General features: G+C 41.9%; 1 protein-coding gene across 6 annotated transcripts in view; it reads right to left on the bottom strand.

The window, feature by feature from the left end:
- The window catches only part of LOC140205546 (centrosomal protein of 128 kDa), a 642,143-nt gene that overhangs the window by 278,735 nt on the left and 350,619 nt on the right, over positions 1-12,789 (bottom strand). For all 6 annotated transcript variants that reach the window (XM_072273171.1, XM_072273204.1, XM_072273166.1 and 3 more), the window contains one exon: positions 3,433-3,492. In XM_072273171.1, coding sequence (XP_072129272.1) covers positions 3,433-3,492 — 60 coding nt within the window. The remainder of the gene's footprint in view (positions 1-3,432; positions 3,493-12,789) is intronic.

Below are 12,789 nucleotides of genomic sequence, written 5' to 3'. Positions count from 1 at the left end.
TAAGTAGCTAGGATCAATACTAGAAGATGGTGCTAGCTTTATTCCTGATTCCTAAAAAATTCTGTACTTATGCGATTCAGATTGCTGCTTTGCAAAAGGATCTGGTTTTAGTCTTCTTTAACAGTGTCATGCCCTGTAAAAATATCCTTTCTTCTTCCACCTTTGAAGCTTGAGCTGTTCTCTGTGCTGAATATCTTCTGCAGCAAAAAAAATTATCTAATCCGCATCAGATTATGCTAAACAAGTTCAACAGTGGATTTCAACAATTTCAACAGTTCAAGGATTTCTCTATAGGTTTTACTCATTAAACTCAAAGGTGTTAGTTTATTATAATGTATGTTAAAGAAGGACTTTATTAAGCTATCTTTAGATGTAATAATTATATAGTATACTAAAATAACGATCCACTCACTGTAAGCAGCAGGTTGTTATTCTCCACAAGCCAATACATTCATTGTAGCTCCTGCTATTTGTATTTTTCTTGCACTGTTGCTCCTCTTTTATCAAAAGGCAATTACTTTTGTTTTTGTTTAACTTCTAACTCAGATAATCAATCCATTCCTGAGGGAGTCCATAATCTTTGATTTGAAAACATTTTTTGAAAATAAAGCAGAGATCATCAATATTCATATTTCACTGCAAGCACAGTGTCGGGGCCACTTTCCTCTGTTACTTCAGCAAAGGGAAGTGTTGAAGAAGTCTCGTGAGTAGCTGGTACAGCCAGCAGCCTCAGTTTGGTAAGGCGATGGATGAACTGCAAATCGTGTGCTTTTATTTGACCTGGAGAAGGTTGCAGTTCTAATTGTTACAATTGCACTCATCCAGACACATTCCTATCACATTCATCGCTTGTAAATTGCAGATGGTGCAAAGGACTTGGGGATCATGAAAGCACATTACTTGCCTTGCCGGATGACTTCAAAAACACAAAATTTTCTAAAACATGTACAAGTTAATAATCACAAAGCACATTATGATTAACTTGAGATAAAAAGTGCAACATTATATTCCAGCTGGATAATGAAGGGCCCCTCCATCTCCTTGTGGCCCTTGCATTTTATCTGTCTACCTGCACTGCACTTTCTCTGTAACAGCAAAACTATATCCTCAGTCCTGACGAGGGGTCTTGATTCAAAACATTGACTGTCCATTTCCATTAATAGCTTTCTGTTGGTAAGCAGCTCCCTATGCCCCACATCCTTTTTCAACCATCTTAACATTGTAGAATTGCTCAAGATTCATGCTACACTGCAGGAAGCCAGTTTAAGTATTTATAAACTACTCCTTCATGCAAGTTGAGATTTAAAAACTTGACTTTAGTAATTATCATGATTCTTTTATAGATGCATCATCCTATCCAAGATGTATCACACCTTCGTATGCCAACAGCTCTGACCATGACCACGAGAAACTGGAGAGTTGTGAACACATCTCAGCCTATCACACAAACCAGCTCTCCATCAATTGACTCCATCTACATTTTCCACTGCCTTCGGAAAGCAGCCAACGTAACCAAGGACCCCTTTAACTTCTCGTGGCCTTTGCATTTTATTTGTCTACCTGCACTGCGCTTTTCTCATAGCTTAAATTTTCCTTTGCTTGTTTGTATTTTTAAATAATTACCAATATATGTGTAATTGCTCAGTGAACTTTCAAATAATTGTAGTACAGCTCTTTCTGTATTTTTCTAGAAACTTCTTTCTAGACACTTGTAAATCTGAAACAAATGTCATGTCACTTGAATCTGGCTACTTTATAGGTTAATTGTTATCATTGGAATGTTGTTATCTTTTTAGTCAGTGCTAGTCTTTGTATATGGCGACCACAATGACTTTGTTTTTTCTCTCTTCTTTCTTTGTTCTTGTAACACTTAATAAAACGGCCGTAACCACCAAGTTTTATGCCTGATTTCTGAATTCTGAACCGCTGGATTGCCAAACTCACTAGCATCCAACACTACAGCTAAGCCAAGTTGGGATTTGTTGTGAAGCAGTCGAAAGGAAAGTTGAAAATTTTTTCAACATCATGAATCATATGAAACAAACACTTTTTTTAAATGAAGGATGATTGGAGTAAAAAGGAAAGCCATTTACTAACCCATCCTTTGCTGATGAAGCCTGCTGTTCTCATTTTAGAGTTGCACAGGGTTGACAGAACAATAACAGGCTTTCAGCCTAATTAGTTTGTGCTGGTGTTTATACTCCAAATGAGCCTTCTCTCGTGCTACTTCATCATACGAGCAGCATGTCCTACCATCACTTCCTCTCGTACTCCGACAATATCCCATTAAATGTATTTCTGTTATTCACTCAAATCCTTGCTAAAGCCATTTCCAGCTACACTTTGGATTAGACATTTCCCCTCAAAACAAGAGATTGTGCAGACGTTGGAAATCTTGAGCAGCATACGCAAAATGCTGAAGGTTATCACGACAACTAACAGCACCAGCAATCACATTCGGGCTTCAGTTCCCACCACCGTCTGTGACGAGTTTGTATGTTCTCCCCGTGACCATGTGGATTTCCTCAGGGCGCTCAGATTTCCTCCCGCATTCCAGAAACATATAGGTTAATGAGTTATGGACATGCTGAGATGTCACCAAAAGTATGGTGACACTTGCAGGCTGTCCCCAGCACATTCCAAATACTGTGTTGATCATTGCATTTCACTGTATGTTTCGATGTTTCAACGTACAAGCGACAAATAAAGTCAATCTTTAAGCTTTAATCAAGTCAGGCAGCATCAATGGAGGGGAATAAGTAGTTGACATTTCAGGCTGAGACCCTTCATCAGCACTGGAAAGGAAGGGGGAAAAGCCAGAATAAGGAGGTGGGGGCTGGAGGGCAAGGAGGACAAGCTGGCAGTGATTGGTGAAACCAGGTGAGGGGAAACGTGGATGGGTGGGGGAGGAAGAATGAAATAAGAAGTTGGGAAGAGATAGGTGGAAAAGGTAAAGGACTGAAGAAGTAATCTGATAAAAGAGGAGAAGCTGATGCGAGAGAGGTAAGGAGGAGAAGAACCAAAGGGGGGAGATGGGCAGGTGATGAAACAGAGTAACCAGAAAGGGGAATGGAAAAAGAGAGAAGGAGAGAGGGGAAAGAAATTAACAGAAGTTGGAGAAATCAATGCTCATGCAACCAGGTTGGAGGCTACCCAGACAGAAAATGAGGTGTCGTTCCTCCAACCTGTCTTTGAGCTCATCATGGCAGTAGAGGAGGCCACAAACAGACATATCAGAATGGGAAAGGTAAGTCAAATTGAAATGGGTGGCCACCATGAGACTCCATCTTTTGCGGAAGACTGAGAGGAGACACTTGACAAAGACACTACCCCTGAAGGAACTGCTGACAACATCTCAAAGACCTTTCACAGAGCCACCAGCATCAAAGGGACCCCGAAGTGGTTAATCATTCCGTCACCTTGTATACGTACTTTCATTTCAGCCAGCCAGCAATGGGGATCATTTTCTAATCCAGGTGTAAGCGTTATTGCCTGCAAAGAAAATTAGATTGCAGTTTGTTTATTAACAGAAGAGATTGTATATGGAAAGAATGATTGTTTAAAAGAAACTATTATCCAGGTGGCAGATTCATACAGTTTATAAACTAAATTAATTAGGTCTATGATTTTCAAGCATGAACAATGTTCGATTTTCTGCTGGAGTCTAGAAACACAATGTCAGAGAAGCTTAAACACACAGATAGCTTTCCGGAGGTAACCAGTGTTCAAACTCTCACCAATTCTAGCTGTTCACATCATTTTTCATCACTTTCGTTGTTACCATGCAGGAAAAAACGGGATTTGCTAGTCATCCAGTCACGAGTTACTCCCGCACTGCTGGGTGCCATTTGTATCTTCAAACGCTGATTTGCTTTGCATGCGCCATCTCAGCAGCGCATACCTGTCCACAGTGCAGTCAGTGCTGCGGACACCATCAAGGTGCGTGGCGGGAGTTATAGGGAGGGCGATTGAATCAGTGGGCACTGATGACAATACAAATCAAAAAAATATTAACAGCACAGCTCACCATCGTCAAGCAACTCACAATGCTTCAGATATAATGATCTGCTTTCAAAAAGTAATTTTGCTGCTCAAACAGCAACCATTTCATGCACAGCAAGATCACACAACAGCAGAGAGATGAAGGACCAGCTGGAAGGTAGCTAAAACAGCAGGCTAGAGTTGTTTATGAACAGTGACTGGAATACAGTTCATTGTTAACCACTTCCTTTTCCAACATGACCCAACTTATAAATTCATCAGGTGCACTATTCCACCTTTAGAAGAATGAGGGGGGTGGTTGTCATTGAAACCTATCATAGGGGAATCACCTAGCATAGGGGAATCTAGAATTTGAGGGCACAGCCTCAGAAATTCCTCCTCATAAGGAGGAATTTCTTAGTCGGAAGGTTGTGAGTCTGTGGAATTCATTGCTACAGACAGTTGTGAAGGCCAAGTCTTTGGGGATTTTTAAAGTGGAGGTTGATCAGCTCTTGATTATATAGGCGACAAAGGTTACAGGGAGAAGGCAAGAGAATGGAGTTACCAGGAATAATAAATCAGCCATGATGGAATGGCAGAACAGACTCAATTGGCCAAATGGATTAAGTCATTTGATATTGGATTCACATACCAAATATTACTGACTATTAATTAAACAATTCTGTTCTTGTGTCTTTACATTATGCTTCAGACATGACAGTGCTACTGAGCACAGTGCATTACTGTTGAACAATTAACAATAAATAATAAAGATAGGTTTTATTTGTCTCATGTACCTCAAGACATACAGTGAAATGCAAAATTTGTATGAAATCAAATCAGCAAGGATTGTAGTAGGCAGCCCCTAAGAGTCACCACCCTTCCAGCACCAATATAGCATGCCACAGCTTACAAATCCTAAACTGTACACCTTTAGAATGTGGAAGAAACCGGAGGACCCAGAGGAAACCTACGTATTTGAACTTGGAACTCCTTAACAGGAAGTACACATTCATTGGTGTCATTGTGAAGATAACGAGGTGCTCATATAAGAAAAACTCCACTGATAGAAATGGTGTTTCAAATGATAAACTATTTTCAGGTGCAATTTAGGATTACTGTGTCCTATGAGTCTTGCAGTTGTATTTAAATATCCCATAATGAAATTATTTAAACAAGGGTTAAACATAGAACCTAAAAACTGGAGTAACAAACAATCTGCTGGAGGAGTTCAAAAAGTTGAACAGCATCAGTGAAGGGTGAAGGAACTGTTGACATTTCGAGTCGCATGTAGGAAGCCGCAAAGGAGGATGAGAGGTAACGTGATAGAGGTGCACAAGATGACAATAGACACAAGACCCAGGGTGGAAATGGCTAATACATAGTATAGTGGCGAGCATAAAGCCTACAACTGAGGTTCAATTACCACAAGTGGCTATAAGGGACATGTACATTCTCACTGTTACTGCATGCGTTTCCTCCTGATGCTCTGGTTTGCTTACACATTCCAAAGACATATGGATTAGTAAGTTATAAGCATTTTCTATGTTGGCACCAGAGGCATGGTGACACTTTCAGCATATCCGCATACATCATCTGACTGTTGGTCGTTGATGCAAACAACGCATTTCACTATATGTTTCAATAGTTCAATGCACATGTAATAAATAAAGCACATCTCCCATTGGGAAACTGGGGCTCCATTGACCTAATATGGCAGCCACTTCTCCTGTGTCATTTGCAAGCACAATCACAACATCACCGTGCACAATGCTCATGTTTGCTCCACCTACAGAAACTGGACTGACAATCCACAACCTACAACTTCCATTTTTAAGTCATGGTGAAAGTCAGTGCCCATGCCTGAATTAAATGATATCGGCTGGGACGTTGTTGCTTTGGTCACTGACTACTAAGAACATTTGCACTCAAGATGTGGACTATAATCGCTGACTCTGTGGTGATCCCATACTTCACGATGATTTTCTGCCATTTACAGCACAGGGTCCCTTACAGGGTCTCCTCAGAGCACCATGCTCCCTATTGACACCCTGTTTTCCTTCACCTCCAGGGCAGCCTTTGCCTTCTATATCATGGCTGACATCCAGAGTGTACTTTAAAGCTCTGACTCATTTACCATAGTCAATGTGGGAGAAGGGACTGAAGGTTGGCTTTATTTGTCACATGTACCTTGACACTAGAAATATACAGTAAAAGGTTTCTTTTGCATCAATGACCAACACAGTCCGAGGATGTGCTGGACAGCCCCTAAGTGCCTCCACACTTCTGGTGCCAACATAGCGTGCCCACAACTTATTAACCCTAACCTGTACGTCTTTGGAATGTGGGAGGAAAATGGAGCACTTGAAAGAAACCCATGTAATCATGGGGAGAACATACAAATCCTCTAAGACAACAGCAGGAATTGAAGCCCGATCACGATCACTGGCACTGCAAACCAAGATGCTAATCACTACACAATCTTGCCACCCTGCTCCACAGCCGCAAACTTTCCTTAAACTATCATCTCAACATTTGTTTTTGGGGCAGCGTGTTACTGTAGCCGTGAGCATATTGCTTTTACGGTGCCAGCAATCTGGGATTGATTCCATTGCTTTCTGGAACGACTTTGTGCATTCAACTCATGACTGCATGGATTTCCTCTCGTGCTCCGGTTTCCTCCCACATCCCAAAGACATACAGGTTAGTAGGTTAATTGACCACATTGGTGTAATTGGACGGAGAGGGCTCATTGGGCTAGATGGGCCTGTTACATGCTATATCTCTAAATAAAATAATAAGTAAAAATGTTCAGGCAACAAGTTTAATAAAGAAATAAGGGTGAAAAACACACCATCTATTTTTTCTACTGGATCTTCCCCAGTCTAGCTATTTATTATAAATCCATCTGGGCATTAGGGATTATCGCAGAACCCAAATAGAACAGCAAAAGAGAATGAAATCTAAATTCTCGGCACAGCTCCATTGCAATAAGAGATGACTTAGCACCCTCTGGTGGAACAAACTGAGTGAGCATCAGTGCTCAGATGGAAGAACTGCAGGAGATTAACAGGAGAAGAGGCAATGAAACACAATTTCACTGCCAGCAGAGTTCATACTCTGAAAATCAAAGAGCTGATAATGTGAACGTCTTGAATAAAAACATCAAAATAAAAACCCATTACTTCATTCATCATTCACGATACAGCGCTGCCAACTGATGATTTATAGCGCCACGACAGATTTGAAAGATGCTCAAAATAAAATATGCACATTGAGGAACAGGCTGCTACAGGAATGAAAGCAGCAAGATCATTTATATGATCTGCACTTGAGTCAAAATGAGATAAAATGAATGGACAAAGTACTTATACAGACAGAAATGAGGAGGAGGGCAAAATGGCTGTTTATTGTACACATGATTCTATTGGCCAACACTGTTTTCCTGCTCGAGAAATGAAATCTATTGATGCAAGTATGGCAAGGGAATAAATTTTGATAAGAATGCTTTATAATTTACTGGGCTATGTTGTACTGACATTAGCTGGCAAGTCCACAGGGAACTGCTGAGTAGTTACAGTACACTCATATCAGTGCAAGCTGGGCCCACTATCCTTTAACACCACTGGTTACAAAAACTGAAGGGGCAGAGGTTCAAGGCAAGCAACAGAAGTTCCTTTCATCAGGAATTGTAAGTTCATTCCCCACCACCATGTGCTGACAATATAAAGTGTACTTTAGTTCTGGCTACATTGCAGAAGGCACTACATTTTGGTGGAAATATTGTGACTAGCCCTCATGCTCCCTCTACAGTACAAGTAAGAGAAACCTGTAGATTTGGCCAATGTTAATTTTCCAACTACAATCAACAAAGCATGCTAATCTTCAGCATGGGACAGTAGCGTAGGAGTCAGCATAACGCTGTATAGCACCAGTTAAGGGAAGATCAGGGTTCAATCTCTGCTGTTATTTGCAATAAGTTTATACAGTATGTTCTTTCTGTGACCATGCAGGTTTCCTCCGGGCGCTCCAGTTTCCTCCCACATTCCAAAGATGTATGGGTTAGGGTTAGTAAGTTGTGGGCATGCTATGTTGGCACCGGAAGCATGGCAATACTTGTGACCTGCCCACAGGCACATCCTCAGACTGTGTTGATTGTTAATGCAAATGGCATGTTTCACTGTGTGTTTCCATGTGCATGAGACAAATAAAGCTCTTGTTGCTGACTATGACTTGTGTTTAAATATTGTGATAGAATAATTATTAATTAAGATCAGTAAGCAGTATAATAGTGGTAATATTATTGGTAAATCGGTAACACAACAGAGGTACATGAGCATGATCTAACATCCATTAGCAAGGCGTGGCTACTAGGTAACAATTTCTGAGAACTGAATAAAATAAGATAGATTATCTAAAATGTAAGATTAGCTTTATTTGTCACATGTACATTGAAATATTGAAATGTACAGCGAAATGCACCGTTTTGCATCGACGATCAACACAGTGCAAGGATGTGCTTGGGCAGCCCACAAGAGTCAGCACACTTCCGGCATCAACATAGCATGTCCACAACTTACTAATCCTAACATTAACCGTGGATTGTTGGAATATAGAAGGAAACTGGAACACCAGGAGGAAACCCATGTGGTCATGAGAAGAACGGACAAACTCCTTACAGAAAGCTGAGGGAGTCAGACTTTGAATGGTGACTCTTAGCGCTATAGAGTGATTGCGCTAACTGGTACACTACTGTGCCACCCTTAATTCACCAGAACGCAAGAAAAAAATAGTAAGAATGGGCCCCGCAAGCTCTCCTTAGCATTCAATATGATCAAGGCTGACCTGTCCCAGGACTTACCTCCTCTTCTGTGCAATCTCCCATTGCCCTCACTTCCCCAATCTTTCAAAAACTGATCTACTGATCTTTAAATACTTCCAATGGTCTCACTGCCATGACTTCCAGGGCAAAAGGTCCCAGAGATTCACCACCCTCTGTAAGAAGAAATCCCTACACACGTCAGTTTTAAATACACACCTCTCTCTTGTAACTCTGTCTCCTTATTTGAGGCTTACCCATTATTGAAAACATTTCAATATTTATTCCCCCCTCCTGTCTACCTCGTTATGATCTTGCACTTTATCATTTACCCACACTGCACTTTTTCAGTAGCTTTTACACTTAATTCTGCGTATTTATTTTTAACGTATCCTAGCTCAATGCAGTATGCAGTACTGTGGATTCTGGTTAATTGGGACACATCGGGACCAGTACATTTTGACCCAATTAAGTGGCTGGCTCAAGTAACCAAAGTTTCACAGAAATAGTTAAAAGGGTATAAAAAAGACAAATTACCATTTAACTGATTAAGAAGTGATGCATTTAAATCAAATACTGAACAAATTGGAACACTACAAATACTACTACAGTATTATTAGAACTGTGTATTAGTTCCTAATAGTTATCAACGGAGGAATACATCCAGTGTATGCTGCTGTGTTCTTTTAACTGTAAATTAACAAAATCACCGCAGACATCTAGCGCAGATAATGGACTACCTTCCTACAACGCTTTCGGCAATTGCATCTTCCAAATCTTCATTTTCATTGTAACATTCAAGATGATTGTCAATACCTTCAAATTCTTCTTACTCCCTTACTTGTTAAAATAGTGAAATCATTTCATTTTCACTCCCAGCCGTTTCTGGCATCTCTAGCCAGTTCTGATTTGTCTTACTGTTTATTTCTCGCCAACTATCAGTGACAAAAATCACTGCTTTTTGAACATAAACATGTGCAACTGATGCTATTTAAAAACTGTTCACTCAAAGCACAGTGTAAAGTCTAACGGCCAAGCAAGTAAATATGACTGACGTCAGTTAGAAACCGTTCAGCCTCTTGTCCCAATTAAGCCGCAAATAAATGAAGGGAATCCCAGCTATTTTCTCGATTAGCTTTTGTTCTTTTAGAGTTATCCCAAATAAGTGGCTGCCCTGATCAACTGATGACCCAATTAACCAGAATCTACTGTATATCTTTTCCTAAATAAGGGGACCAATACTGTACACAGTACTGTGGATGTGACCTCACCAACATTCTGCCAATTGTACATAAAGCAGTACAGCACAGTATGAGCCCTGCAGTACTTGATGCTCTGCTGACCTATATAAACTTACTGCACCATCAATCTAACACATCACTCCTATACAGTCCATAACCCACACAAAAGGCTGGTCAGGCAACATCTATGATAAGTCCTGATGAAGGGTCTCAGCCTGAAACTACGACTGTTTATTCTTTTCCATAGATGCTGCCTCACCTGCTGAGTTCCTCCAGCATTTTGTGTGTTAGGTGTTAACCCTAACCCAAATCTACAGATTTTCTCGTATTTGCAGCCCATAACCTTCCATGTTTTTTTTTAACATCTATGTACCTATCTAAGAGTCTTTTAAGTGTCCCTATTGCGTCTGCCTCGACCACCACCCATGGCAGTGGATTCCAAGCACATACCATTTTTCTGTGACAGAAGTCTATTTCTTACATTCCCCCTATACTTTCCTCCACTCATCTTAAACTGATGTCCTCTGGCATTGGCCTCTGCCACTATGGAAAAGAAGTCTCTAACTATCCACTCAGTCTATGCCTTTTATCATCTTATACATCTCTGTCAAATCACCCCTTAACCTCCTTCGCCCCTGTCATGTGTGACACCAAGCAGAGCTGCAGGACGGATGATGCTAATGAGAGAGATAACGGAAGACAATGGAGAAACATTCAAAATGCTAATAAGAGAGAAGAGAGATTAACGAGAAAGAAACACAATTCCGATGTTGGCGTCTGCGACAGGCCGTTTGCTTTGAACCTGAACTGTTTGAAGTTTGATGGACAGGTGATACCCCAGCAGGGGGATAAAAATAGTAGGTTTGCTAAGGCACGGGACACACGCCTCGAGACCCTGGAAAGAGCAGTGTGCCCCACAAGGTGGTGGGAGTTTGGAGTTCGGTTCGCGGGAATCGGTCAGAGGCTCACAGGGTGTAAAGGTACGATCGGTTGGAACCTGGTGTGAACCCGGCCCTTGCCTGGGTGCCGGGTTCACCACAGAAGAACGATCGCATCCGAAACGGAGGGGCCACAGTCGGTGACCACAGCTGGATCAGAAGGCATCGAAAAGGTTTGCCTGAAACCTCAAACTGCACTAGACCAAACTGAACTCTGCTTCACTTAAGACTGATCATTCTACCCCTAGACTGCAATAGAGCTTTGCTGATTCCCATTACCCTATCTCTGTGTATATGTGTATGCTATCATTGCTAACCTGTTACATTTATATCCTTGTGATTAGTATACTGTATTACTTATTTCTTTAATAAAACTTTATTAGTTCCTAGTAATCACAGACTCCAACGAACATTCCATTTCTGCTGGTTTGGCAACCCAGTTACGGGGTACGTAACATAAGTGGGGATCTCGTCCGGGATTTTGAACGCCAAAATTGGGACTGGGTAAATTGATTGGGTTAAAATTCCCGAAAGAAAAAGGGCAAACAGCAGAAATGGAGATTGAGGAATTTCTAAAGGCGCCAACCTTGGAAGCATTAGAGGATGCCAGGAAATCAGAATTGGCAACTGTTGCAAAATGGTTGAATCTTTTTAAGGGGAAGCCGACAATGAGGAGAATGGAGATGCACAGAGCTATCGTTGAGCATTATGTATCTAAGGGTGTGTTTCCCCACAGGGAGCTGGAGGTGGTGCCTATGAGCAAACCTGGTGGGGAGGCAGTGCAGCTGCAGATGGAAAAATTAAGGCTCGAACATGAGTTCCGAATGAAGCAGTTAGAATGGGAAGAGAGAGTAAAGCAGCTAGAGCGAGAAGAGAGAGAAAGGCAGCTAGAAGGGGAAGAGAGAGAGAAGCAGCTAGAACGAGAAGAGAAGAAGAAGGAAAGGGAGCTTGAGCTAGAGAAGTTAAGGATGGTGCTAGAGAGGGGCCAAATGCCAGACCAAGGTGGAGGGTTCAGGGCGACCCAGGAGGTTAGGTTGGTTCCCCCATTTGAGGAGGCCGATGTTGATCGTACTTTCTACATTTCGAAAAAGTCGCTGCAAGTCAGGACTGGCCGAGGGCTTTGCTTCAGAGTTTGCTTAAGGGGAAGGCTCAGCAAACTTACTCAGCATTGTCAGCAGAAGATGCCCAGAGGTATGATGTGGCGAAAGAGGCTATACTTAGGATTTATGAGTTGGTCCCAGAGGCATACCGGCAAAGGTTCCGGAATGTGAGGAAGCAGTGGAGCCGCACGTATTTAGAGTTTGCCCGTGAGATGCAGATGTATTGTGAGCGTTGGTGCGCCTCGAAAGGGGTCACTGGGAATTATGACAAACTGGTACAGCTAATACTGATTGAGCAATTTAAAGGTTGTGTCCCTGAAGGTATGAGGCCCTATCTAGATGAGAAAGAGGCAGGAACCTTAGCCGCAATTGCCAAGTTAGCGGATGAGTACGCGTTAACACACAAAGCAAAGTTTATCCCGAGCAAGAGCTACCAGAAGGGTAGTCGAGAGGGCGGAGAAAGTCCGCCGGCAAAGCCAGAAAGTAAGCCGAGGACTAGTGAGAAGGATAAGGAAGACAGGAAGCAGTTTGGTAGGATGTCTCCTGGGATCGTATGCTATAATTGTGGGAAAGCCAGTCACATTGTATCCAGGTGTTTTGCCCCAAAGAAGGAGACGGGGAAAGGAAAAACGACGACTCCGACTGGCTGTATTGAGCCGACAAACAAACCGCTAGGGCAGGAGAGGTCTGATAGAGTTCAGGAAGGGTGC

Source organism: Mobula birostris, chromosome 1 (assembly GCF_030028105.1).
Source record: "Mobula birostris isolate sMobBir1 chromosome 1, sMobBir1.hap1, whole genome shotgun sequence".
NCBI classification, from domain to species: domain Eukaryota; kingdom Metazoa; phylum Chordata; class Chondrichthyes; order Myliobatiformes; family Myliobatidae; genus Mobula; species Mobula birostris.
The sequence above is the reverse complement of the archived record's forward strand: the minus strand, read 5'-3'. Positions and strand labels throughout refer to the sequence as shown.